We start from the raw sequence: 27,357 nt of genomic DNA, 5'->3' as shown, positions 1-27,357 counted from the left end.
TTAGTGGCATGGAATAGTTTCTTAGCTTCTTGTCACCGAGCTTCTGTACAACTCACTCTTACAACTTCTGGCAAGGATGGAGTTGCCTGGAAAAAATTACCCACTTCTAATATCTAGTTGGAATCCACCAAAAAATTAAAAAGTGAACGCATTTCCCCACCTTTCCTTTTCTCCCCAGGTACTTACATTACGTGTTTGATTTGGGAAATGGTGCTAACCTCATCAAAGGGAGCTCAAATAAACCCCTCAATGACAATCAGTGGCACAACGTGATGATATCAAGGGACACCAGCAATCTCCACACTGTAAAGATCGACACGAAAATCACCACGCAAATCACCGCAGGAGCCAGGAACTTGGACCTCAAGAGTAAGTGCCCGGAGTCAGAGTAGCAGACATGAACCCACAGGTCCCCAGCCACCTGGCAAATCTTTTGCTTTGGGGACGGTGGTGCAGGGGACGGTGTACCTTCTGCAAAAACTGACCAGGATTTCACTTCCTGCACGTAATTAGAAATACAACACACAAGCTTCTTTCTGTTCCCCCTTTAATGTGACAGAAACATGCATTTTAATAGCAGTTCAAAACATGCAGCACCTAAGAATGCATGCGTGATTAAGTTTTAAAGAGTGAGGAAAATGTATTCCTATTTGATAGTATAAAGAAAAATAGGCGTTTGCAAGTTTCTTGAATCCCAACAATTTCAATCCTTGTTGAGTCAAGGTAAACAGAGACATTAGGGGTTTTTTCAAGAACTTAGTAGTTGCCCTTCCTTGGTGAGGTTTCTTACATACTTACAGGCCCTCTGGCCAACAGGGGCCTGCGCCTGGCCCATAGCTTTGTGCCTCCACCAGTGAATGCTCCCATCGCACACACATCAGTGGGAATATTTCTTTTACCAGCTCCTAAGAAAGCCTTTGCAGACATTTCTTTATCAATACTTGATTTCTCAAGTGAGCAATACAAACTACTTAGAAAACATGTTAATAATAGGAGAAAATAACAGAAGTTTGTATTTGAGTGGGCCTTTGTGAATTACTAAGAACCTATCTATACATCCCATCTCTCCTAACACTACAACAAGCATTGGACGAGGTATCATGAGCCTTTCATTAAGAACATAGGAAACTTGAGCTTGGAATGACTTGTCCAGGCATAAAAATTCTGCTAGAGTTGAGTAAAAACATGACCCCAGTCCTGACCCATGCCCCTCCATCGCTGCTTCTGCTCTGTCCGGACGCATTCTGTAGTCCACCAGGGACCACGGGGGCCACGTTCGTGCTTGGCAAGAGCTGCTCATTTACACTGATGGGATCTTTCCCTTTGATTAAAAAAGAATATGCATGGGGGAGTTAGGGAACTGGAAAGAGAAAGTCCAACAGAAGTGTTTCCAGAGAAAATGCCATTTCTAAAAAGGAGTAAAGAAGAAAGAGAAGTGTTTCACTTTCTGTAATGGCAGAGTTGATTTACAATCCCAGGACGCTGTTTGTCTGACATCTAAACTGTGTGGTAGTGGCCGCCCCTCTTCTTCCAGAGCGGGTCTCCTGTTAACTTCAAAGACATCCCGTTTGTGCCCACAAATCTAACAGCCTGGCTAAAAAAAGTAAAATGAAATTCCAAGGCGATGGTGCTTGACAGGCAAAACCTCTTCCTTGTCTCCCACTGAGGTGAATGGAGTGTGTTTTCTGCACCTGAGCTGTGGATCATCCAGGTGAACATGTGGAACACCCATGTTCATCCAGGGGGTCTGGTGGGACCTGCCCAGGGAAAGGGGGAGACTGTGACGTTCCATGTGTTGGCCAAGCCGGCCACCGGCGCTAAAGCCAAATGCCGTCCCGTTTGTGTTGGGAGAGGCCTCACTGAGACAATGCGAGCTCCACTAGGAGCTCTGACACTCTGCCAGAGACTGAAGTGGCTGGCCAGGACACGTTCATGGGCGGTTGAAGGAAGTGACCTGCAGAGACCCGCCCGTGGTTGGGGATACAGAGAAGCCAGGCAAGGCAGTGGGCGATACCTCATTGGGCAGCCAGGACACTGTCTCCGAGAAGTAAACATTGGCTTATTGTTCATTAAAAAAAGAAGGGGGGTGATAGGAGGTTGGAGTGTAGGGTTGCTTCTGGTGGGGTAGGAAAGACCTTTAAAAATGGAAGAAGTTCTCAGAACTGAGTTTCATTAAAACATTGAGTGTTTCAATACTCTGAATAGATAAGAAAGGCTTTATCCATGATGAGAAATAAAAACTAAAACTATGAATTGAAAATAGGGTATTATATGATAGTAAGATAATAGGTTTTGAAATTTGAGTGCATTTGTGTTTAAAAAAACACAATTTTAATTTGAGGTGCGTCTCTCAGGAAAATAGAGAGATTCTATAGTAATGACTTTTACCTCATGAAGTTCCTTGTGTTCACAGACTCATCAGACTATGACAGAAGTGAGAGTGAGCTCCTGAAATAAAAAATTAAAAGCCAAAGCTATGTGCTCGTAAACTAGATGTGTGACCCAATGCCGACAATAACTCCAAAGAAACCCTCCTGCCATCTGTGTCATTGCCTAGAGAGAGTGTGGTCGTGGGGCGTGGCCCCTCCTAGCTTCCATCATCGCAGCCTTTGGGTGTGTGTGACGATGGCATTGGTTGGGTGACCAGTATTTACTGAGCACTTACCCTGTGCTGAGTGGAGCACCGTTGGGAAGAAGGGCAGTAGGGCTCCCATAATGAAAAGCTCTCTTTCCCTTGGAGAAGACTGAAGTTAAGGGAGTACTTAATGGAGAGCCCAGCCCTGGCCAGTGTGGCTCGGTTGTCCCGTAACTGGAAGGTTTTGTGTACGACCCCTGTCCAGGCCTGTACAGGAGGAAGCCAATTGATGCTTCCCTCTCTTCCTTCCATTCTCCCTTCCTCTCTCTCTAAAATCAATGAACAAATGCCCCCAGGTGAGGATAAAGGACACAAAAGGATATGGTGCCCTGCTCGGGTAATGACATTAATCTGAGGGTAACAGGAAGACTTTTAGAGGATGTTTAAGGGATAGCTGAAGGACGCGTAAGAGCAGCTGCTCGTTGTTTTTCCTTCCTACCTGGGTGCCCACCAGAATTAGGGGGGCTTATTCACATCTGGCAACGTCTACAGGAACCTCTCACTCTGAATCGAACAGCATTGCTGTCTTCACATGCTAGTCAGGTCAGATTCAGCCATCCTAAGTGCAGGAAAAATGAAAGCTGATGTATGTTGGGTCAGTGCTTTCATTTCATGTATATTTTGCCTAAGAACTGTATCCGTATAGGATTAAAAGAAAATGATCAGACTCATTCTACGCTCCGCTTGAAGTCAAGCCAGCAATCTTTCGTTCTTCTCAAATGAGGTCAATCGACTCACCCAGATTCGAGTCATGGGGTGGGGTTTATGAAGAGCAGATTTCGGGACCCCACCTCCAACAGACCGAGGAGTAATCATTTGAGATTGCAGGAGATGACTGGTGCCTGTCTTTTTAAAGAGCACTCTCTCATCTAGACACTGTTTTTCAAAGTCCAGAAAAAATGCAACATCTATGTCGAGGCCAAATTTAACTCACATTTTAATTTTAGTATAAATCCTGGTTTTGCCTTTTTTTTCCTAAGAATTTTACTTTTGTTTTGTTTTGTTCTGTTTTGTTTTACCAATCCTGGGCTGAGGTAATACGGGATACCTCAGGATTATTTCCTTTTTATTTCTCATGTTACCATCCCTTAAAAAGACACTAGAGGGCAGCATATGGCCACAAAACTTGCCATCGGGGATTCAGGAAGGGGACAATCTCAACAGGCTCCTCTTGTGCTAGGAAGCAGAATTTCTTTGTTTTCCACCATCCCAGATCCCCGTTAGCCTTTATAATAATGCATGATTTAGCCTGTGGCTCTGTTTCATTATATATAATGCACCTTACTGTAGACATTTGGAAGCTAGGGGAAATGTATCCCATTCCCCATCCTGACTTCCAGAGATGGTCAGAAATGGACAGCAGCCGAATGATCTTCCTGTGAGAAAGAGGATTCTGTGCAGGTGACCTTGTTCAAATTATCTTTCATGACACTGCTGGGTTCTCAGGGAGTAGTGTGTCTCTCCCTGCTGACACAGTTTTGCTTTCATCTTTATTTCCCAGCTGTTTGTATTCTATTCCCTCTGGCTATTATGTACAAGCTGCAGCATGCCATGAAGAGAGCAGCAGAAATTTGCTCTCTGGAATGAATTTCTGGCACAGCTGTACTTCATCGTGGGACTTCTGAGTCCTGCCCCCTTCAAAGAGATAAAGGGTCTCTGTAATGCCTCCTTATGTCCCTTCTCTTGTTTATATTTGGCAAATGTATGTGTTTGTGTGTGTTTATATATAGTGTATAGGAACAGGCTAATGTCTATTGATTCTCTATTAGATGCTAAATAGATTTAAATCAGGTTATTCCTAGCAATTACTCAGGGTTTTGAATGGAGGTCAGTCTTGATCATTCGCTAATCTAGTTCAACAACAAAGACAGGGAGGAAGAATCATATTTGGCCTTTGTCTTCCATGGATATCTTTTTTATAGCATTACTTGTTTATCCTTCAGCAAATTGAGGATAATGTATTTGATGGGGATAAAAAAATAAAGATTTCTCAGTGACTAGAATACAGTGCCTTCAGGTGGCTGGCCACTTAGCAAAACTATTTAAATTGAATAATTCATTTATAGGCCTCATCTAGGTCAGTCCAGGCGGAGCTTTGCCCTTGCTTTTCCTCAAAGACCTCAAATTCCTGGCCCCCCTAAGGGCTTTGAGCAAGCTCTCCCTCCGCCCCTATCTTATCTCTTCCCTGTTCATCACAATAACCATTTTCTGCTCCTGAACCTTCTTATCCTTCCTTAAATCTACCTTGAAAGCAATACCTGCTATTGTTTATCATGCTACCAAGTCACTAAATTCTCCTAATCAGGAGGGGGCCCAACCAGAGCTTTCCTTGCAAACGTATTCAATCTCTAAGCAAAAACTAAAAGATAAATGCAGGCATACTTCCCTTGAGGATGCAGGGAGGTAGTAGGGTTATTTGTTGTTGTTGTTGTTTTGGTTGGTTTGTTTGTTTGTTTTATAAATTGAGGGAAAGAACCTCCCCACCTGGGAAAGGATTATACTGGCTTTATTGCCGTGCTCTGAAACGGAACCTGCAGTGTCTCTAAGCTTTGCCTGCTCACACTAGTGTCTATTACTCAGTTACCCACCTGCTCAATCCTGGACACAACACCTATGCCCCCATTTCCTGCCCTCCGATGTTGCTATTTGATCAGTCATTGCTGCACTACTTCAGTGATCCACTCTCTGCGCCCAAGTCCGGCTTGTGTTTAAACATGCCCAAGCTTTGTCTGTGCAACCATGTGACAATGATAGCTCACTCAGTCATATAAGAAACTTTAAAAGAAGAGCCTGACTTTGAGCTTAGCCTTGAAGCAGGGGAAAGCACTAAAAAGGGAGGCAAGCTCCTATTATCCTGTTGGTTAGGCTATCTTTAGTAGTTGATTGATTGATTGATGGATGGATGGATGGATGGATGGATATTTACTTTGTAAGGAAAGAGATTTTCTCACATTACCTCAGTTAATGGGAGATTTTGCAAGGATCCATTAGGACATAAGAAAGACAGATTCTTTCAGTTGCTGAGCCAGGAGGCCACACAGAGAATAAGAACTTTGTTCTAGTGGTCATAGCGGAATCTCAACAGCAAGCCTCTCAGGTGTTCTGCCGTTACATAGATCCCCTGGCTGCCTGTTCAGTGCTCCCCCATGCACCCTCTCGCTGCTCTGCCCACTCCCACTGTGGTCATTTCTCCCTCCTCTCTTCTCTGCTTTCTGGCTTCTCCTGCTCTTGCCCTCTCCTACCTCATGGCTTCTACCTACTGCTTTTGTTCCTGTGTGTGTTTCCTCTTCTGCCCACTCTCCTCTTCAGCTCACTTTCAGATTCCCCATAAGACACCCTCTGTCCAACAAGGAGTATGGACCTGTCTAGAACACAACTTTGTGGGCTTTTGCCCTGCTGCTGCTGGTCGGGCTCACTTCCTTAGGCCAGGTAACTGTAAACACAGGGGTAGAATTGCATGGCATGAAACTTGAACTTGAAAGATGACCTCTTGGGAAGGAGGCTGCAGGCTGGAAGGCTCTCTGTAGGTTCTGGAAGGGAGCAGGATGATTAGCTTATTCAGAAAGACCCTCAGTGTAGTGCCAGAAGTTGAGGAGAGGGAGAACTAGGGGGTTTTAACGAGGAGGGCGGAGTTTACGATGCACTACAGAATCATTCCTTTGGCTTCAGTGTAGAGAATGGGCTGAGACTCTGCGGGGAGGTGGGAAGAGGCCACTTGGGAGGCTATTATCATATATGGAACAGAGACAATGAGGCCCTGAGTACATAAAAGTAAAACTTAACATTTTCTGTTGTACCTTTCCCTGCACAAGTATTGAAAGACAATTAGATACAAAACCATTGTTTCTCTCCTGCCATCTCCATTGAATTCCCAGGCTTTGCAGAAGTCATTTTCAATCAATTATCTTTACTATAATTCCTTTGTCTTACTCCCTCTCACCCACCCTCCAGTGTGATGTTTTCTTGTTTTATTTTTTTTCCATGCCCAGTTTTCTTGGACCCACTGTTACCATTTGTCTTGGAAGTTTTTTTTGTTTGTTTGTTTGGGATTTTTTTTTTCCTTCTGCTTCCTGATGACCCTTGGACCAAGCTTTCTACCTTTAGGATCATTGATCTTGGAGACAATCTGGTCTGACCCATTCCTTTTGTGAATGAGGGAAATCTTTTCATACCCAGTGCAACACTTTTTACAACAGACCAGGGAAAACAAGTTTTATTGCTCATATTAACTTCAAGTAACTACTAGTGAGAGCCTAGAGCCACATTCTGAAAACGAAATCTGAGACCTCTATGGACTCTGGAGAAGACTGTTCCTATGGTCGGCCATGGGTACGTGGTAGACACTGTAGGTCGTTACTCTTAGCGCAGTTCTGATGGCCCCACGTTTTCCCACCTGTAGTTGTTTGGGGTAGGTGATGCCGGTGTTTAAAGCCCCGATGCCGGTTCCTGCTCCCCCACAATATGGGCTGAGCTCTGACAGCCATAGGCCTTGGGCTGGTCGTGTGCTTAGAATTGGTAAGAGGAGGTCACGTACCAGGAAAATTAGCTCTCCCCAGTCCTCCCTCAGGGAAGTGTGGGCTCCTGGAAACCTGAATCCAGTGCTCAAATGCCTTTCAGACATGGTGCCAATTCACCATGTCCCAGTGGGCCAGTGATTAGATGAGCCGATCTCTTAAAGCTATTGATACGTACACTGTGGAGAAGAAAGTGCCCGCAGGTGCTCCAAGCTGGGTTCTTAAAGGTCAGGTAACTGCTCACAAGATCTCAGACTCACCAGAGCTGGTTCTTCAGTGCTCATCCCTCTTCATGGCATGCCAACAGTAAAGCTGAGCAAGCTTCCCAGAGGCAGAGATTCCTGGTCAAGAGCTCCGTATGTCAGAGCCATCTGGGAAAGCAAGCTTGGTGACATCGCTCTCACTCAAAAACCTAAGTCTGTGGAGTTTGGGGGGTCTTGGACCTCCCTCCCTCTTTCTTCTCTGAAGGGGGAACTAGACAAAGGTCTCTGTGGTATAAGAAGCATAAACCCATTTGGACTAACTAAGTTAAAAAAAAAAAAAAAAAGGGAGAGGGTAGACAGGGTATAGCATTCAAGGACCCACGGGCAAAAAAGAGAAAATTTAAGGCTGGACGCCTAAAAGTTGTATTCAGGGAGGCTGTCAGCAACACGTCAGCATCTTCACCCCTGTCAGTCTCCATGGTGGCTGCACGCTGCCTTCTCTCATTTCCTAGTGAGCACCCTCTCATTCTTCTCCCTCTCTGCACAATGCTTTCTCCAGAATTGGCAAACTTGGCCTCCCCAGACCTTCTTTCCACCCCAGACCAATCCAAATACCCAAAAGAAACTCATTTGAATTTAGGAGTCCTAGCGCCATGTTCTTGGGAGAGTAAATTTTGTTGGAACACATGTTGGCCCTGTGGCCAGGAGGGGAAGGTATGAAGGCTCTGGATTTGTTTGAGGAAATATTTAGACAGGATACTTGGGGTATAAGTGGAGCCATCAGAGGAGCCAAAGGTGATCTTTAAGCTTTTATGCAAAGCCCAGGGGCTTGGGTTTCCTTGCCCCAGGGCAGGGGTTGGAGATAGGGGCTATAGTCATCCAGGTAGTGGAAAACTTGGCATCTCAGGGCACCAAATGTTCAGATGACTAAACTCCTAAGAACAAAATTATTTTGTGGGTGCAGACAGAAAGTGTGTTGATCTGGGGTGACAAGCAACACATGAAATGCAAAAGCTGCAAGCAGAAGTCAGAGACTCGCTGGAATTCACAGGAACAAGGGGGAAGAAGAACACTAGGTTTTTATCCTCCATGAAATTGGAAAGAATCAAACCAGGCCCCTCTAGATCTGCCAAGGACAGAGAGGCTCTGGCTGACATCCGTGTAAGGTTACAGTTGTTCATTGTGGATCCCAAAAGTAGGCATCACTGTTATTTTTAGACAGTTGTTCCATTTAGTTTGGGTTCAGTAATAATACGGCTCCCACCCTCTTTCAATGGGACCCAGAGGAAAACTAGCTTCTACCCCTGATGCTGCACAATTCCCCTTGGGCCCTGGGGTCCAGATTGGAATAGACTGGAAAGTTAGGTGGCCTTAATACAAAGTCACCTACTGTAGAGATGCTTCAGAGCCAATTCTGCTGTCTTTCCTGAGGCAGGAAAGCACGTTTTTTGTGGCACCGTGACGCTGTTGGTTCACTGTTTCCATGCACAGGAAGGTACTTCCGGTGCTGCTTCAGAGGATCCACGTTAGGTCGAGCAGTCTCTCTTGTTAATGCCACATTTGTGTGGTTTTCTACGTCTGCTTTTAAAGAGGGCCCTTTCTTGGCCATTGCAATTAATTATTGTGGTTTTTCTTAAGAATAATGCAAGAAGCAATAAAGCATTGTAATTAAGGACACAGGCTTTGGGGTCAGACAGACTTGGCTGAAATAGCATCTCTGTTTTGTGTGTCGTTAGGCACGGTGCATCGTGATTATCTTCATCAGCATCTATCCCATACTAAGCATTAACTAATAAATTTAGATATTATCTCTTTAAGATTCATGACAAACTGGTGAGGTTGCTGTACTTAAGCCCCCAATACAGATGATGAAACAAGGTAAGGCTTAGGGAGGTTAAAAATCTTACTTAAACAGTAATGTTAGTGATATTGAATAGTCATGTTAAATATTTTAACCATTTCTGAGGGCTTATCACATCCCAGGCACTATTATAAATATTTTACACATGGGATCTCATTTAATACCTGCAACAATGCATGAGATCAGCCAGAGTGTTCTTTGAAGCTCAAGGGTTTATAACCAGGGGAGACTCATAAGGCCCACCTGCCCATGACAGGTGTGGGCAATATTTAGGCTTCATCCCCATAACTCCCCTGGTGCAGGTCAGCCAATCTGGTATCCCCAGGTTTTTTGAATGTGCTTATTAACACTCCTAGCCAAGCTGTCTAAGGCTCCCTCCTCCCTCTCCTGCCCTCCCTCCCAGCACACACAATGCTTAGATCTCCCATCACTGGCTTATTCCTACAGCTCAGTTACCTTTAGAAGACTGCTTCAAGTACTTCAAGATCTTGTACTAATGTACTACTTACACAATACAGCATCCCTTTGGAATTTGTAAATTGAACATGCATGGCTCCATCTATTTTTGAGAACCTCGATGGTCTGGGACATAATTATTTGGACTTCTGCTGGGACACGAGTTTGAATCATGCACAGTGATGTTGGTATGCAAAACTGAATATATTTGTGAGAGAAATTGTCTTGTGGCCCAACATCTGTCTTTGTTCACTCTTCAGAGTTGTACTAAACTGCATCCATTATTGTCATCATTGTTGTAATTAATTCAATGAATAATGCCATTTATTGAGTACCTGTAGGTCAGACACTATGTTAAGGGGTTAAGTGTGAAATTATTAAATTAAAAATGTATGGTATTTGAATATAATCAAGCTACAATATTTTTTCTTACTTCAAACCGTTACTTTAAAATTTGGGGTTGGCCAAAAAGTCCGTTACTTTATTCCCATACGATGGTTCTAGTAGTGCTGAGTTGTTTTAAGTTCATTGGAAACAATTTTGTTAGATCATACTGTGACAGCTGTCATATCAGCATTCATTTAAAAAAATCTTATCAAAATGGATAAATATTTGTGTAGCCATTTTAATATTGAAGATGGAAGAAAATACACAATATTTTTGGTGCATTATGCTTTTTTATTTCAAGAAAGCTAAAACTGCAATTGACATGCAAAAAATAAAGAAATCGGGCAGTGTATGGGGAAGGGTGTGTGACTGAGGCTGTCAATGTGGTTTGCGAAGTTTCTTTGTACCACTGACATTTCAAATAACTCTTTGATGTGGGGCTGTCTGATGCATTGGGAGATATTTAGTAGCACCCCTGGCCTCTACCCACTAGAAGCCAATAATGGGAAATAGCCGACATACTCAAAATATCCAAATCAATAAAGTTATTAGTGAAGATGAAAAATGCCTTTATTTTATGGGGGGAAAAAGTAACAGGCTTTTTGGCCAACCCAGTATTTTCTTGAGGTATTTGTACCATATACTGGTTTAAGGAAATGCTTGGGCTCATTTTTAAGACAATTCTATAATTGTTTTACATTATCAAACACCTTTAATTAAAAAATTTTAATAGCTGTCCACTCTAAGCTACTACTCAAAACTGAAGTGCGAGGCCCGAGTCTGCTTTGGCCAGTGGCCGGCAGGTGAAGGGGCCTGCTCAGCTCTGCCCCTGCCTGCTGTTGTCTTCCCATAGTTGTTGAGTAGGGACATCGTCTTATTTCAGACTCCTGGTTTGGAAGATCCCTCAAGCTCATTCCTCCTTTCATGGTGCTTTCCTGGGTTCCTCCAAGATTCCTCTGCTTGGCCTTTCTGCCTGTAAACCCCGTGAAGTGGTCAAGCTTTCTGTTCTTTCCACTAGCCTCATACTGCTGGGGTCTGCCCTGTCCCCAGGGAGTGCAGCTTGGCTCTCTCTCCTTGCACGTGGGGTCCATGCCTGCCCATGAGACATGTTCCTGCATTGTTTGTCCCCGCTAGCCTTCACAGGCTGGAGGTGCTGTCCATTCGCAGTGCTTTCACATGGCAGGCACTAGGCCTGTATCCCCCAACTGCAGGACACAAAGCAAGTTCTCCAGAAGACCTGAGAGCCTTCTCACCAAGCTGTGGCTAGAATGTACTCTCTCTTTAGGGCACAGTAGTAAAAATTTAGTGCATAGTAAGACCTACCTCAAAAATATTCTTAGATAGCATTCTTTCCAATTTCTGACCCCTTTTATTGTTGCTATGATGATGATGATGACCTTGATGTGTCTGAGGGTTCAAGGGCTGATCACCAGTATTTATCTTTCCTTTGTAAATTTTGCGCTTGGCTGCCTGTCTCAGACCCACGTTATCTTAGTGCTGGCACTTTGGTCAGAACTTCAGTTTTGATATTCTATTTCTCAAGTATGGTCTCTTAGTCTTTACAACAATCAGATGAATGAGATATTAGTGCTCTTATCTTACACATGAGAAAAAATGGAGCCTTGGTGAGGCAGAGTTGCCCAGAAATAGAATTTGAACCTAAGTCTGTAGAAGTATTTGAATACTACGATATATATTTGCCAACATATTAAAAGGGTTTTCCTGATGAGTATGTAGAGTGAAGGATAGGTAGTGCTTTTTTTCATCCTAAGGTCGTAATAAAAAATATTTCCTCCTTCATATACAGAGTGGGGCAACAGTTGTTCACATGGAAAATAATACAATAATTAATAAACTGTTCACATGTTCACAACTGAAAACCTCCTTTTGCCCCACCCTGTTTAACTTAGCTCTTCAAACTTCTATATTGCTATTGTGTGTAGTGCTCAAATGTCACTTTTGGTAATTGCAGAAGAACTGGATATTTCTATTGCACTTTCCACATGCTCTTCCCACCTGGATGCTTTGCATGAACATATATATAACCCTTTTAGCCCCTGAGGTTTTCCTCAAATACCAAAGCCAAAAGTTTTAATTGCTGAATGTCCTTAATATGTAGTCTATAGAACATTTACCTTTACAGATGCTTAAAACAGGCCTATACAAATATAGCATGTGGTTGGGTGATTGGAGATTGGCCAATCAATCAATAAATCATCAGCTGGTACCAGAGGACTGTTTGCTAATCCATTCACCTGTTAAAGCTCTTCATTTTCCTAGCCTTTAGGGAAAGCTCCCCTGCCCCCTCTTTTGATCATTGCTGCTAACTATTTGCATTTTTCCTTAAGAATAATTTAGATTGTCAACGGACAATGTATTTGGAGACATGCCTGAAGGAATGATACTATTCCCTGGGGACATGCTGACCTGATTAAGAATATTCTATCTTTCAGACACAGAAGGAATCCCTTCTTAGAAAAAACATACAGAAAAGTTTAACTACTTAAGGGAAAAAAAATAAGAGTTTTATTCAACCATGTGAAGTTCATAATACTTGAGAAGTTTTCTGTCAGTGTCTGTCAAGTTTTTGTGTGCTTTGTACCGTATTGTTCTTTCAAGCTTTCCAGGAAACCACTTGGGGCTTCACCCGCTTTTATCCTGAATACCTGGGTGGAGAGCAGGTGCCGTTTTCTGACCTGCATTCCAGAGGCCATTGTTGCAGGGAAGGGCTGCACTTTTGTGCCTTCCCTGTGCACCACTACAGCTGCGCGACCCAAAATACATGTCCCTGCGTTTTGAAATAGAAAATTTAATTTTTTTTGGAAATCAGAAAAGCTATTTTAGAAAAGAGAAAAAGCCCAATAGTGATCTAGATCTCAAAATCTCAGGAAAGATAACAAGTTTGCATAGGTTCACTTACTGGCCCCCCTAGTTATAAGTCTTTTTTAATTTCAGGAACAGTCATCTCTAAACTCCCACTTATTCTATTTCTGTCACTGAGATAGTTTTCAGTAAAAATAGGCAGTGTGGTGCAGTAGGGAAAGAGGTAGCCTGGGAGTCAGAGGCCTGGATAACAATGTTCTCCTTGTACTGATTGTATTGCCTTGGGCAGGAAAGTTACCTTTTCGGGAGGGTCGTTCTCTCACCTGTCAGGTGAGGATAATAATAACTTCCTGCCTATTGTGAAGAGTAGGTATGAAGATCAAATGGAATAAGAAAGGGCAAATCACCATTCAAAGCTAGGCACTGGAAGTGCATAAGTAAGATGTAACAATACCTGTAAGCTCAGGAACATCTGTAAGCTGTGTGCAGCGCCGGAGAGTGGAAAATGAAACAGGGAATGGTGACAGATTGTCTGCTGCTGAAGCATGTCTACGGTGTCTAAACTGGCTGTCACTCTCATGCGGAAACAGGACAAATAGTGAACATATTTGAACCCCTTTTAACCTAAAGTAATTTGCAAACCCATGAGATGAAGTCAGCATGGTGAGAATTGAGAGGCCTGAACTACTACCCCTTCTGCACAACGTCACTGTCGTAGTGGGTTTAAAAGAAAACGGATTGCCAGAGACACCTCCATAGCAATTTTGTTCTATTATTTCCCACTTAACATGCCCACCCGCTTCCCCTCACAGTGTGTCGGCCAAATGCGCAAACAAAATCTGTCTTCATATTTGTGAGTTTTGTAATCATACTTTTAAAAATGTTCTCCTCCTTAGGCAATTTTATTCCAAAAATATCGGCTAGAAACAGAAATTTCAGAATATCGAAATCATTTCTCTGTCCTGCCCAGAAACGTAGTGTCAATATTATCTTCTGAAGGCCCCTTACAGGCAAACATTAAAGTCTGAACTCCAGCACGATTCTTTGGAGTCCACACTTGTTCACACACAGACATTAGGTTGGGCAAAGGATGAACACAGGTATCTATCTCCCTTATCTCTTTGTGGGAGGCAATTGAAAAGTAGCTGCCATATCTAACAATTATATTTGGGAGTCTTGAGAATTCTACCCATTAGTCAGAATTTTGATACTTAATAGATGATTGTGGAAGCAAACTGACTTTGTCTTCATAGAGATTACTCAGCATGCAAATGTGCGCTCCACCCGCTGTTGTCCCAGGAATCTGTGTAATTTGCTCAGACTCCTGCTAACATTTCTATCGTTACTTTCCTCCTCCAACCAAGATACCACGAAATGGTCTTGTATTTTGGAGTAGTGGAGCTCTACAAACTGGCCACTTGCCACTTGGAGTGTATGCTGTATGAACCAGTGTAGATTAGGTGAAGATCACCATAGTTGCAGGGGCCTGGGTGTGGATCAGCCCTGCGGTTTTCTGGCATTGCGGCCGTGAGCCGTAGAGTCTTCACCAGTGACATGCGTTCATGATCGCTTTTCTCTGTTTTACGGCTCACCAGGCAGAAACCAAAGGAAACAATACATGTGCAGGTGTAAACTTACTAAAGTTTAGGGTACTGCGCCAATGCCAGTTACTGCTGTGATAATAACGTCAGAGCTGCCTCTTCTGGTTTTGACCATGGCAGTGCTTCACACTGGTTACCCAGGAGTCAAAGCAGAGAGGAGGCCCTCTCTCACTCAGACAGGGCTCTGTGTATTTAAATTCAGTTGTCTCAGTGATTTTTGTAAAATTCAAAGTATTTTTAGCAAAAATAGTATACTGTTGGATGTGGGAGCCTTTGGATAAGGAATATCTGTGGTGGGCAAGGAACTAAGAGGCAGTTGTAGCAGACCAGAAGGACTCTAGTCCCAGAGTGGTTGTTAGATGGAGGGAGGCATCTACGAACCCACAGAGGTGCAGATCGGAATTAACAGGTTTTCCTGGGGCAGAGCATCAGGGTTTCATGCAGTTAGGTGGGCTCTGTTCTGTGGCCACACACAGTAAATGCTCGCTTTGCTCTATGCTAAGGTGGCAGAGCAGAGTCTGGAGAAATAATGTAAAGTGTCCATAATGCATACTGCCCCTACAGGGAGGCCACCTGAGTTAGGTCATATTTGTAGATGGAGCAACACAGAGAGTGACGGAATGGTCAGAGATGGGATGCAGTGGAGGGCCATGGTAGGCTAGAACTTTATTTCCCAATAAGATGTTGGCACTTACTTTAACTGCAGAAGACGACTTAATGAAGAGGTTCTCCTTTGTCACACACTGATACCATAAACCGTTTCTGTACTTCTATCTTTGCCTGCCTCTCCCTACAAATAAATTCAATATATGCCAGTTAAAATTGGTTATGAATTACTCTATGAGACTCAAAAAAATACCACTGCATTGAATTTTCTTAATGAACTAGATGGGTATTCAAGAAAGTCAGTAGAAGAAACATTTCCCACAGTTAACTTCATTCATTGTTCCTCAAGAGGAGGAAACCAAGGATAAGCAAGGGTGGTGCACCCATAAAAACCTTCACTACAATCTTATTGTTTAAGTGATTATTTATTGAATACAGCATGCTAATTTGTCCATTTATTCAATGAGTAAGCAAGTAATTGTTGACTACCTACTAAGTGAAAATGGGCATATAGAGATGCTTGGTTCATAATGATTTCTTTAGGAACTTAGAGTGATGGAAGGTAAGACATCACACAGAGAGCTAGGGAAGAAATGGTAATTGCCAGAAAAAGGTTCAATTGTAATGGAGATTCAAAGATCACACTTGTTTATGACTGGATAAATGAATACATTGACAAGGAGGAATTTTCGCTGAGCCCCCCAATTTGGATGGGATTTTGAGACGGAACATTGGAAGAGGAAAGGCATTCATGGTGGAATGACATGGACATGCCATGATAGGAAAAAGGATTAAAAACACAGCGTGACTAAAGATTAGACAGAGAGGATTGATGTTCTCTTAACTCTCTGCCAGGAAAGAGTCATTGCAAAAAGATTGTTTGAAGTTTAGGGAAAGTTACTGAGGCTGGATAACTCAAAATCTTGAACACTGTTAACTTTAGTCTTTATTTAGAAGAGAGAGGGAGGTATCGAAGAAATCAGACACAGTGGGGAGACTGATATGCTGTTGATGAGGAGGATAGATAGAGGCAGGGACCATAGAATATAAGTTATCGCATGAAAGGTGTACAAGGGGAAAGGGAGACAAGGACTGGAAAAGGAAATGAAAAGGGAGAGACAAATGTCCGAAGAATTGGCAATAGTTTGAATGTAAGGTGTGAGATACAGAATGAAGTTAAAAATGATTTTGAAATTTCATTTTGGGTAACAGGGAGACTAGAAATATGATTGCTCTAAAACAGGGAAGTCTAGACATAGCTCTCCAGCAAGGGGAAAGATGATGGTTTCATTTTACACTGAACTTAGAAAGCCAGGACAGGCCTAAAATGACTCACGGGCATTTCCTGCAAAAGTAAAATCAGATTGCTCTAGGATTAAACCCTTCATGTACCAAGGAAGACTAAAGGATAAAAGGAGATAACTAATAAATCAAACTGGTCACTACTGAGCATCAAGGAGTTTCTAAAATTGACCTGACCTTTTTTTTCGCAGAGATCTATAAAGGGTGGAGATCTAGTATCTCAGAATAAAACACCTGCTTGAATTGCCAGCTTTGACTCCAGAATTGGATATTGTTGTGCTGTGAACTCAGACGTGGTCTTGGGTAGTGTTTGCTTTTCATTATCATGTGTGGTTTATTATAAAAATTTCCATTTATCTATATTTAATCTCTGTTGCAGAAATATTAATAACTTCCCATGCTTTAACTTTCAGTAAGTGAATATCATTTACTTAAGCAATCACAGGAAATAGTGACCTCGGCCTTCTTCTCAGGAAAAACAAACCCCCCCCAAAACCTTAAGTAAATAAATGACTGTTCTTCAAGAATTATAGATGATTTTTCTTCTATCTAACAGGACACATCATTTCTAAAAAGTGGTTTAGATTCCATTTGCCTCCCAAAGAAACACTGTATGAAGGTATATGGTCAAGATCTGACATGCAGATACTCACGTGTGGCTGTGCAGCAAAAGATTAAAATCAAAGATGATACAAATGTGGGGGCAGAGTTTGCTCCCTGGAGTTATAGAATGTGTCTTTCCTGAAGAATAACTCTCAGAAGCTATTCCAACCTATGTGTAATCTTTCTTCTAGCCCATCATGAGATTTGAGAGAAAAGTTAGAGTTGCCCCCAGATTTGCTGTCCCAAGTCCAAACTTCTCATGTCAAAAGACTCTAGAATTGTACTTTCTCAAATCCAGCCAAAACAAAAGCAAAGCAATGTGCCTTACTTCAGCTTCCCCCCCGCCCCCGCCCCAACTACCACTCATAAAAAATTGCAAGAGCCTCCTTAAGTTTCCTTAGAGTTTTGGCTATCCGAATCTACAAAGCAGTTGTCCTTTTTATGAAAGTCCTTTTTAAATTGGAATAAAAGTGAGACGTTTAAGAGGCACCAAAAAAAATCCATGTGAATAAACAGGAAAGCTGAGTCAAAGAACTAATTATACCTTGATGCTTGCTTTCTGCTGGTGTAAGGCAGACCTTGGAGTCCTTGCTCTAATTGCCTTATGCTCCCCATTTTAAGAGAAAACCTCTTACAGCACTTCATCTGTTTTTCGTTGATGGCTCCCAAGCCATGCCTCACAGCCCCACCGCCTCTTCCCTAAGCCCCCAATTTACATCATCCGATCTCTATAGAACATTCCTACTCAAATTCGATGATGTTAATGTTAAATGTATAATTTTATTTCTTCTTTCTAAATTATTACTGTTTCAAATTCCTTTATTTCCTAGCCGGCATGACTTATATTTTTGGATTTAACCATTTTTTAAATTTCTTTGTTTTGTTTTTAAATTAGTAGTCATAAATTCTATTGCATTACACACGCTTTTCCTTTGATAATACTTACCCAACACTATTTGCCAGGCCTCTTTGAAAAATTCTCCCATTCAGCCAAGCCTGGCCCTTTATGCCCTTTTGTGAATGCTGATTCATTTTGTCTTCATGGTGTACCTGTGCTGTTTCCCATGCCTGCCACCAATATTTATGTCATTCTAACATAATGTACCCTATACTTTCTTCTGGTCTTAACTCTCCCATGATGCTCTACTTTACAATCAAAGTCCATAAAAGCCTTTTATTTCTCCGATCTTATAAGGTCCATTTAGCATGAACCTTACAACTGGCCCTTGGACTTCATATCATTCTTGTGTTTCTTAATCTGTTCATATCACATTGGGAGATACTTATCAAGCAACTGTCCTGCTTCTGGTACCAAGTTCAATGCTGCTGGGTTCCAAACTGAAAATACCAACAGAGCCTCTGAGCTGCTTACAACATCGTACAAGACACTTCTGGTACAGAGATTATTGCAAATAAATCAAGTAAAATCAGACATGTAAATTTGACATCTTGACATTCCAATTGCACTAGAAACAAGGGGACAACCTGGATTGACTCTTCTGTACCTCTCGGTGCAGGTAACGTAGACTGAGATGCCTTACAGATGTATAGTCCCTCCCAGACAAACCAGCACGGCCACACCAGTAGCACTGACGGGCTGAACGCGAGCCAGCTCCCAATGCTTATACACGTTCTTTGTAGTCCTCATAGGTAGGCAGTGTCCACTACTTCACTGATGAAAAATCTGACTTTTAAAGAAGTTATGTGACAACGTGCCTACACTGAGACAACCAGTGCATGGCAGAGCCAGGGTTTGGAGCAGATCTAACTAAAACGCCTGTGCACTATTCCCCACTCATTACTGCCCAACTACCAGGGAATGGATACTTGTGCTATCACCTGAGATCATTCATATACATATACATGCACTAGTGCTAAAGATAAGGGTATTCTTGGGGGTTAAAAAACCCACTCCCCCAATGTTTATCTGGCTTTATATATACATGTTCTCTGCATCTTCTGCTAAAAACGCCCCAACTTGGTTGTTGTCTTGTCAATTGCATATGTAATCTGCTTAAAGGATCTGAATAAAAAGCACTCATAGTTTGAAGAAGGGATAACGGGATGGCTTCCAGTCTATAGGAAACCGGCTCTTACTAGATGTCCATCCTGGCTCTTGCTCACACGAGGGTCATTAAAGAGCATATCCTCTCCCATGCACAGGATGTTGCCTGCAAGATTCCATTAGTGCTAATGGGTCATTTACTCACTACCACCCCAAGGATCAGAAGGAGAAACTGCGTCTTTGATGAAGTGCTAATGCTGCACCGGTCTCAGGCCACTTAAGGGTTTTCTTTGTTCTCTCGGTATGGCAACCCAGCAGGGGGCTTTAGACCACTATCTGCTCTATGAAGAGTTTATAAAGACAGTATTAGGTGGTGGTGCTAAGTGCAGGTTCAGTAATGAAAAAGAGAGTGATGCCTGTACGTACAACCCCAACCCTCTCCACTTTGGTATGTTTGAGGCTTGTATCCTGCGCAGCTTGAATCAATATTTCCTGCTATTTAATAACACAAGGCAAAGCTTACTACTTTTCTTTAATATGCTTTAAAAGTTGTTCAACAAATAAGTTTGCTAATAGGAAGAATGGATTGTGGCAGGAAGTGGGGAAAGGAGGTAAACGCATTTTAGAATTAGCTCTCTCCCCACATGTTGCCTTACCATTCTTCTTTCTTGCTTCTTTCGTATTGGGACCTCCATCCCTCAGGTGGCTGACAATATCTGAGTGCCTACTGTGCAGATAGCTCAGTACTAGGCACTGTGGGGGAATCGAAAACAGACACAGTGTCTCTCCTCCAGGAGGTTACAATCATAAAGAACGGTTATCAAATATATGGTGTCTCATACCTAACTCAGTACTAAGTTCTCTATCTGAAGCAGTGCCGAGAATTCTTTATTCAACTACACTTATTAGGTCTGGAGGAGAGCTGAATTTTCCTAACAAATTTAGTTTAATGAATGTAGGGAGCATTTCCTTGCCTTGACATTTGAAATGTTAACGGTATAAATCTCAGTGCACAATCTCAGATGTGCAAGAAATCTAAGTTTATTTTTCTGTAACTCACCTTGGTTTCTACTTTGAGCTCTGATTTGTTGAGTTAGGGAAAATATAATCTCAGGCAATTTGAGTTTCCTTATTTCCCTGGGATTGTGTCTGAATTAATTGGTGTGGGGACATCCCAGTGTGCCAGTTTTGGGGGAGGTAGAGAGAGATTGTACAGAAGCTGATCTTGGATATTCTGTATTTATAGCTCAAGGTGCCCACTGAATTGCTAACTAGCACCTTCATTCTTGCATGCATAACCCCTTCAGGTCAGTCATTTTCTGCTTATTTTTGTGCCGTTCAGGGAATTGTTCTGTTTCTCCCACACCACAGTGGAATATGGGAAGTTCTGTGAGTCTGCCTAAACTCTCAGCTCGTCTAAATTTACAAAGCAGCCATTTCTTCTCAAGGATTTCACTGGTGCTTCTGGGCTGTCTTGAGGAAATGCACAAAGATCAACATTACCCCATAAGCCTACCTGAGATTTTAACATCCCCTGGGGCTCAGCCCTAAATTAGAGCACTATGTCTTCTTTCGGGCCTTTACCAATGACTATGTTCACATGTTTTCTCTCACTTTCTGTCCTGCTTACCCACAGGAGAGGCAGGGAAGCTTTAGTCTTATGTAACTGCCTGTATATTCTATCTATTTCACTCCTCTAAAATTCTTGGCTTTTAGGACTCAAATATAAGAAGATAATGTTATATATTTAGTGTATGATTCATACCCCTTTTCTGAGGCAACTAAAGCACAATGGCTTGAAATGTGAGAGAGAGGAAACTCTAAGGAGAGAGAGAAAATTTGGAGGAAAAAATTCAAAAACAGTATGCCCTATCAGACCAAGAACATGCTATCTTTTAATATCTGTAGTTAATAGTAGATGTTTTCTGTTATTTAAGAGGTGGACAAAGTACCTTCAGTACAAACTATGTGGATTAATGATATCCTAGTGTAATACTTAGAGCCTTGGCAGGTCAGAGACCTAAGTGCTTAGTTGTTATGGATGCACAACTTTCAGCAAGTTCAGTGTACTCAGCAATGTAATTCAAGACTGTTATATCTGTGGACTGGTTTTACTCTCCCTACAAGCTAATAGGTTAACTTATTACTGTATCATGGATGCTAGCAGAAGACATGAGCTTTCTGGGTCAGAGACCAAGGACTTTATCACTCATGATAAAACAGTGAGAGCATCAGCAAATGTGTCAGTTCTCCTTGCCCACAAGTCCCATGAAGACAACACAAAGAGGTCTAGATAAACACTAGGAGTGTAGGGGGTATGTGTTGAAATGGGGAAAAGGTATCAAGTGGCATGAAAGTTAGATAGAATCATTAATGTGACAGAGAAAATTCAAATGACAATAAAAAGTCAGAGAAGTAGCTAAACAGAGTATGTTTACCAGAATTTGTAAACAGGGGTAGTGTATTATGGAATTTTGGGGTCCCCTTCCTTATGTTCTGCATGCATTAATTATTTAATGGACTATATTTCATTAAGGACATCTACTCAATGCCATTGAGATATGGTGAACAATCTATGACAGTAAAGGAAACAGAATCAAACATGCATTGCGATTTATTTTTTAAAGTAGTGACTCATAAACTTAGAGGCATAAAGATGACAAAGTGTTCCCTTAGAAACTGCAATAAAATTGGAAAAAAATTAATTGATAGCTTAACAGAGTGCAACATAAAGAATTCAAAGTGGTGTAACTTTAGCTAAAAAAGAAATACCTGAAAAAGGATGCAATATCCAGGTATATCCAAACTATTGTGAGAGTGAGTTAGTGAATACGATGGACAGATAGATATAAACAAGGATAATGGGCTTAACCGTAGTAGAAAAAGTAATTTAAGACCCTGGAGAGAATTTGTTGAACTTCTGATTAAATGAAAGACCCACACTTGTCTAAGTAGAAGGTAGATTTGATAATACCAACTATTGAATGTCTACTACATATTTTTACCATGATGGAAACTTCCTATATTTTATCTAATTTCTAACATAACCCTATGGAATAGGTTTTATTATTCCTATTTTTGAAAATGAGGCTACTAATGATCAGAGAAAAAGAAAGGTGGAAAAAAAAACATCATCAAAGCCAGGAAATAACCAGACTCAGGCTTGGATTTCAATGTAGGGTTATGCAACTTCATGGTCCATGTTCCTTCTACTTGGCCACATTGTATGGAACTCGTTTCATTCTCTGTGGAAATAGCTTCTAGAAACTTCTTCTAGGGCTCATGTATTCTTCAAACATTTTTATTGTATTGTGGCTTTAGGAAAATAGCTAGTTATAAATTTAGTTTTTTAATTAATTTAATAAAAAGTAAACCTCACTACTTTTTTCCCTGTCCTACTGTATGTTTGAAGTTACTTTTGTGACGAAAACTTTGATCTTCCCACAGGTGACTTGTATATAGGAGGAGTGGCAAAAGAAACATACAAATCCTTGCCGAAACTTGTCCATGCCAAGGAGGGCTTTCAAGGCTGCCTGGCATCAGTTGATTTAAATGGACGGCTTCCAGACCTCATCTCAGATGCCCTTTTCTGCAATGGACAGATTGAGAGAGGATGTGAAGGTACTAGATTTTGATATCATACTCTAAGAATTCTAATTCCACCTCTAATTGAGAACAGCTCTCTCTAGCTAGCAAAATTCATTTCTGCCAACTGGTCAAACCTCACATAGGACTTAGATCCTTATTCATGTTCTTAACTTTTCATCCCATAAATCTTAAGCTTTCTGGACTGTTTACAAGCCTACACTAATGATGTTGAGCAGGAACTATATCCATGGTTCTTGTTATTTTCTGCTTCTTTGCAGTCTATAGTTTACATAATTAGTATGTTAATCAGTTCCACAAAGCCTGCTTTATAACATTAAATAGACAGCCTATTTAGACTAGAAAAATATATTTATTCCAGCAAGTGCTAATCAATTTGAGCCTGCTTTTGAAATATATATTCAATAGTATAAAGAAAATAAAGTGTAGATACCATTCTCAAATTACTATTCGGTTTTTATCTACCCAGCAGCACTGTATACATATTATCAGTTTGTTTTAGCAAAAACTGGTTTCTTCTATGACACAAGGCTAATATCCCATACTTCAGAAATGTGTTCAGGTATCTTTCTGTTCTTTTGTGCTTTCCATCTGACTAAGATCTGTAGGAGTACTTTTTTGATTGCTACTTCCATTTTAGATAATTTTCACTTCAACACCTCAGATTATTTGAGCCAATTCTCCCTCCATAAATGTAATTTAATCACATTATCCTGAGTTTTGTGGCTCTGAATGTGTTGCTGCCTCTTCTTTAATGTGGAACACAGTGCGGTCCATTTTGAAAACCTTAGATTCATAAGGAAATTGCATATAGGAGAAGCAAAGAAAGACATGTGAGTTCCTATCCCCCAGGGGATTATCAAGTATTTCTTTTCAGCCAAAATAATGCCATTAAACTTAGCAATTACCCAAGTACATGGACACTATTTTTTATTTGAAAATATAGTTTTTCTCTCTGCAACATGTATTACCCTGAGAAGTCAGGTGAAATTTAAGCTATATTTTAAACCTGCCAGACATTAAGGCTACTTAATGGACATCTCTGTCAAATTCATTTTAATGTCATCATCACATTTGTTTTATTTCACATTTGGTGTAACACACTTCTGTAAACAAAGAGACACTGTGTTTTCTACTATTATAAATTTGGCAAAGGAAATGGAATTGTTAAGTGAATAAATTCCCTCTAGTGGACAGATACAAGAATGTGATTCTTGGAGGTGGTCTAATTCGTGAGAATATGTACATTAAAAAATGTACTATAGACTCTTCTACAAGTGCTTGGTAAATGACTGCTCAGCTGTAAACAATAGTGGAAGCAGACAGACATATTCACAACTAAACACACACGAGGTATAAAACCACACACATACACGTGACCCCCACCATCGGCACCTGATGTGAGTGGGTGGATGGAAGGGAAACTGACGAGAGGAAGGTGTGTGGAGAAAGAGTGTTAGCGGAAATGATATTTGGTGTTATTTTCCAACATAACCTAATGAGCAATTTAGTCAAGATGACTGCTTTTACATCCTCTTGGAAAATCTTAAATGTCTATTTGAACATTTGAAATCATTCAGTAAATTAACACATCGGTTCCTTCCTTACCTTATCTAGGATGCTTTAATATCTGAGTTTTAATAATGCTCACCCTCTTTTACCACCATTTTTTTTCTTAGAATATTACCAAGCTCAGCCTTTCTGCATTTACACATTCCTCATTTTTTAATTCCAGCATTAATACTAACAACTTTTAATTTATGATTATTTCTGACCTTTGTGGTTTCTAGGAATAAACTCAGATATACCTGTCATAGATGTAATCATGAGATACACATATTTTTAGGATTAGTGATCATGTTCCAAATACTTAATAAATTCTCTGTCTAAATATTATTTTGAAAATTTTGAGTCTAAATCACAGTGGAATCCCTAAAGGTTCACACTAATAAAAATACTATAAATTTGACATCACCAAATATCTTGTCAATGTTTTCCATTATTCTTACCCCCAAAGATTTACAAATCTCTAAGCCCTTTTCATGTAAAAAGTTCTTGGTCTTCCCTAAATATTCCCTTGCTGCTTTTCATTTCTAAATAGCTTTGATTGGTAATGGCTCATTTTATTTATACAACACATTAGCTGGGGGAGGAAGCTGACAAGTCTCTATGGATGAATGTTTCTCAAACTTTAGCCAGTGTCAGAAATGCTCATATAATTGTTAAAACTCAATTGTTCGACACCCTCCTTGGGGGTCTCTGATTTGGTAGATCTAGGATGGGGCTCCAGAATTTCCATTTATAACAAGTTGCTGAATGAAGCTGATGCTGTTGTTCTGAAGACCGCACTTTGAAATCTACTGCTTGAGATGGCATTTTCCTGTTTACATGTGAGGAAAGCAGACTAGTAATCCACCAGGAATCAGGCTTAGTTCAGCTCAATACTGAGTCAGGTTAACTTCCATACATGAAGTCAGTGAAAAAAAATTATTTTATTCCAACATTCTTGGTACAGATTCATAATATTCAGCCTTAAACCGCATTTTAAATGGCAGAAATAATTATGAAAGCTACCATTGATTATGCACTGGTGACATTAAGTTTACATATGCTATTTTATTTAATCCTCAAATCTCTGTGCATTAGGTATCACAGACTTTTGTTAGATAAATAAGTTGAGCCTCAGAGATGTGAAGTGACCTTCCTAAGGTCACACAGCTAGTAAGTGGATGATGGAAGCGTTGACCCCCAATGTGCCTTATGTGAGAGCCCAGGCACCTAACCACATTTAGCTAGTGTTTCTTTGGTGTCCAGAAATTATAGTTTTACCTTCACTTTTCTTTCCTTTTCAGATATATGGTTATTTTTAACCACTTAATACAAATGTCCTTGTGGCTTGTTTCCAATTTTATTCCGTGATAAAAATAAAAGGGACATTATATAACTAAAGGGAAAAATAAATTCTGGGCTTTGTCTTGTGCAAATGCCTGTCAATGTTTAATATTGTTCTACAAAGTGAGTACTTTGAAAAATGTGTCTTGTCAGGCATAAGCATGCATTCTATTGTAATACCTGAACATAAAAAGACTATTGTGATAATGAAGAAAATAATAATAAAGCATGTCTTTATGTTCACATAAAGGTTGGCAGAAACCTGAGTTGCTGTTCCCAAAATATGAGAAAATTACTTATTAGGGTTGCAGTTTTAACATTTTTAGAGTTTAGCATTATTTTGCAATTGTATTCCTGATAATTTTTGCAAAAATAAAAATCCGACTCTTCATCCGTTTTTGGTCCTGCTCTTTTCTTCTGCTGGGCGAGTAAGGGAGCCGCTATGTGCTGATAAAACAACCCCTGACCCAAACTTGGCTTGCACCACTCCTTGTTCCCATGCTTATCCCAGGAAGGACTTTGCTAAGGAACATTGCTTTAAGAAGCTCTTCTCCTCCTCCTTCTCCTCCTTCTCCTCCTCATTCTTATTCTCCTTCTCCTTCTCCTTCTCATTCTCCCCCTCCCCTCTCCCTCATCTTCCTCCTTCCTCCTTCTTCTTCTTCTTTTTAACACACACTAATTGTTTTCAGTTACTAATGCCATGGGATAAAGATCCTTAGACCACTTACCTCTCACAGACTGGAAGAACAAGGAAAACTAAACAAGTCAGTGATTCTTAGTTACCTGGTGCAATCCGTAGGTGAGACAAACTATTACACCTCTTCAGGCCTGGGAGATTATTATTAATAACAGTTGTCAATAATAATAACTATTATTACTACTATACCAATCATTATTATATAATTAGTACTTGCACTATTATGGTTTTTAAACTTTTGAAAATTCACGTAGGTTAGGCTAAATCCAATAGCTTTTTATGAGTACCTTTACTAAGAAAATTGTGATAAAAATATGATTGTATGTGGTATGTTTAAGCAGACATTTTACAAAGGTTAATTTTAGATAAATGTCATTTATTCAGCAAAGTATTTACCCCAAAGGGCCTAGCTGTTAATAACATCTGATTAGGCTAATGTCTATTTTGATATTTGCATAAAACCTATAATTGTATCTACTACAAAATATTTTAAAATTTTATTCTAAAGCTATTTAGGCTGGACGACATTCATTTTTACCTTCCCCTAAGTTAGTCTTTATTAATGAGGTTCTACCATGATAAATATTCACAGGCCAGTTTGTAAGAGTTAAAGACAATTATGAAGGTAGAGAAAATGCAGACCTAATTTTGAAATCCTTAAGCCATAGACACCCAGCTTGGTAAGAGCAAAGATAAAAATTTCACATTATAATTTTGTTAAGATTTGTTTCTTCCATCCTTCATTCTTTCATTTACCTCAAACAACATATACATTTTAGTAGTTCGGTGTCGCTCTAAGGTTCAGCGGTTGGCACAAACGGCTGGCATTGTAAGTTTTACGTGGTAATTCCAACAGCAAGATAAGAAAGATCTAGAGGGAAAACCATGCAAGGAGATACTTGCCCTGCTAATGGCCACAATCTACACTGTATCTCTACATGACAAATGGCACCGCGGGCTCCAAATACGCCACGTGTCACTTTGGTAATGTATTCATATCTGTCCCAGGGAGGAAAAACTACAGAAGCCCTTTTAACTTTCCTTCATTACGTGCCATCAGCTCGGTTAGCCATTTTATATAGAGAGGTATCCTCATGTATTGCAGAATTCTAATAAGTTACTGCTTTCTCATTTTCCGCTTAACATTTATGGCTGTTGGTATTAAT

At 40.7% G+C, this 27,357-nt stretch overlaps 1 protein-coding gene across 23 annotated transcripts in view; it reads left to right on the top strand.

Annotated features, from left to right (window-relative positions):
- The window catches only part of NRXN1 (neurexin 1), a 1,071,808-nt gene that overhangs the window by 515,304 nt on the left and 529,147 nt on the right, over positions 1–27,357 (top strand). For all 23 annotated transcript variants that reach the window (XM_024552822.4, XM_024552821.4, XM_045189458.3 and 20 more), the window contains 2 exons: positions 179–369; positions 22,444–22,617. In XM_024552822.4, the coding sequence (XP_024408590.1) occupies positions 179–369; positions 22,444–22,617 (365 nt within the window). The remainder of the gene's footprint in view (positions 1–178; positions 370–22,443; positions 22,618–27,357) is intronic.

The sequence above is a fragment of the Desmodus rotundus genome, chromosome 5 (assembly GCF_022682495.2).
Source record: "Desmodus rotundus isolate HL8 chromosome 5, HLdesRot8A.1, whole genome shotgun sequence".
Lineage (NCBI taxonomy): Eukaryota > Metazoa > Chordata > Mammalia > Chiroptera > Phyllostomidae > Desmodus > Desmodus rotundus.
Note: the sequence above shows the minus strand (reverse complement) of the source record. Positions and strands in the feature narration are given on the sequence as shown.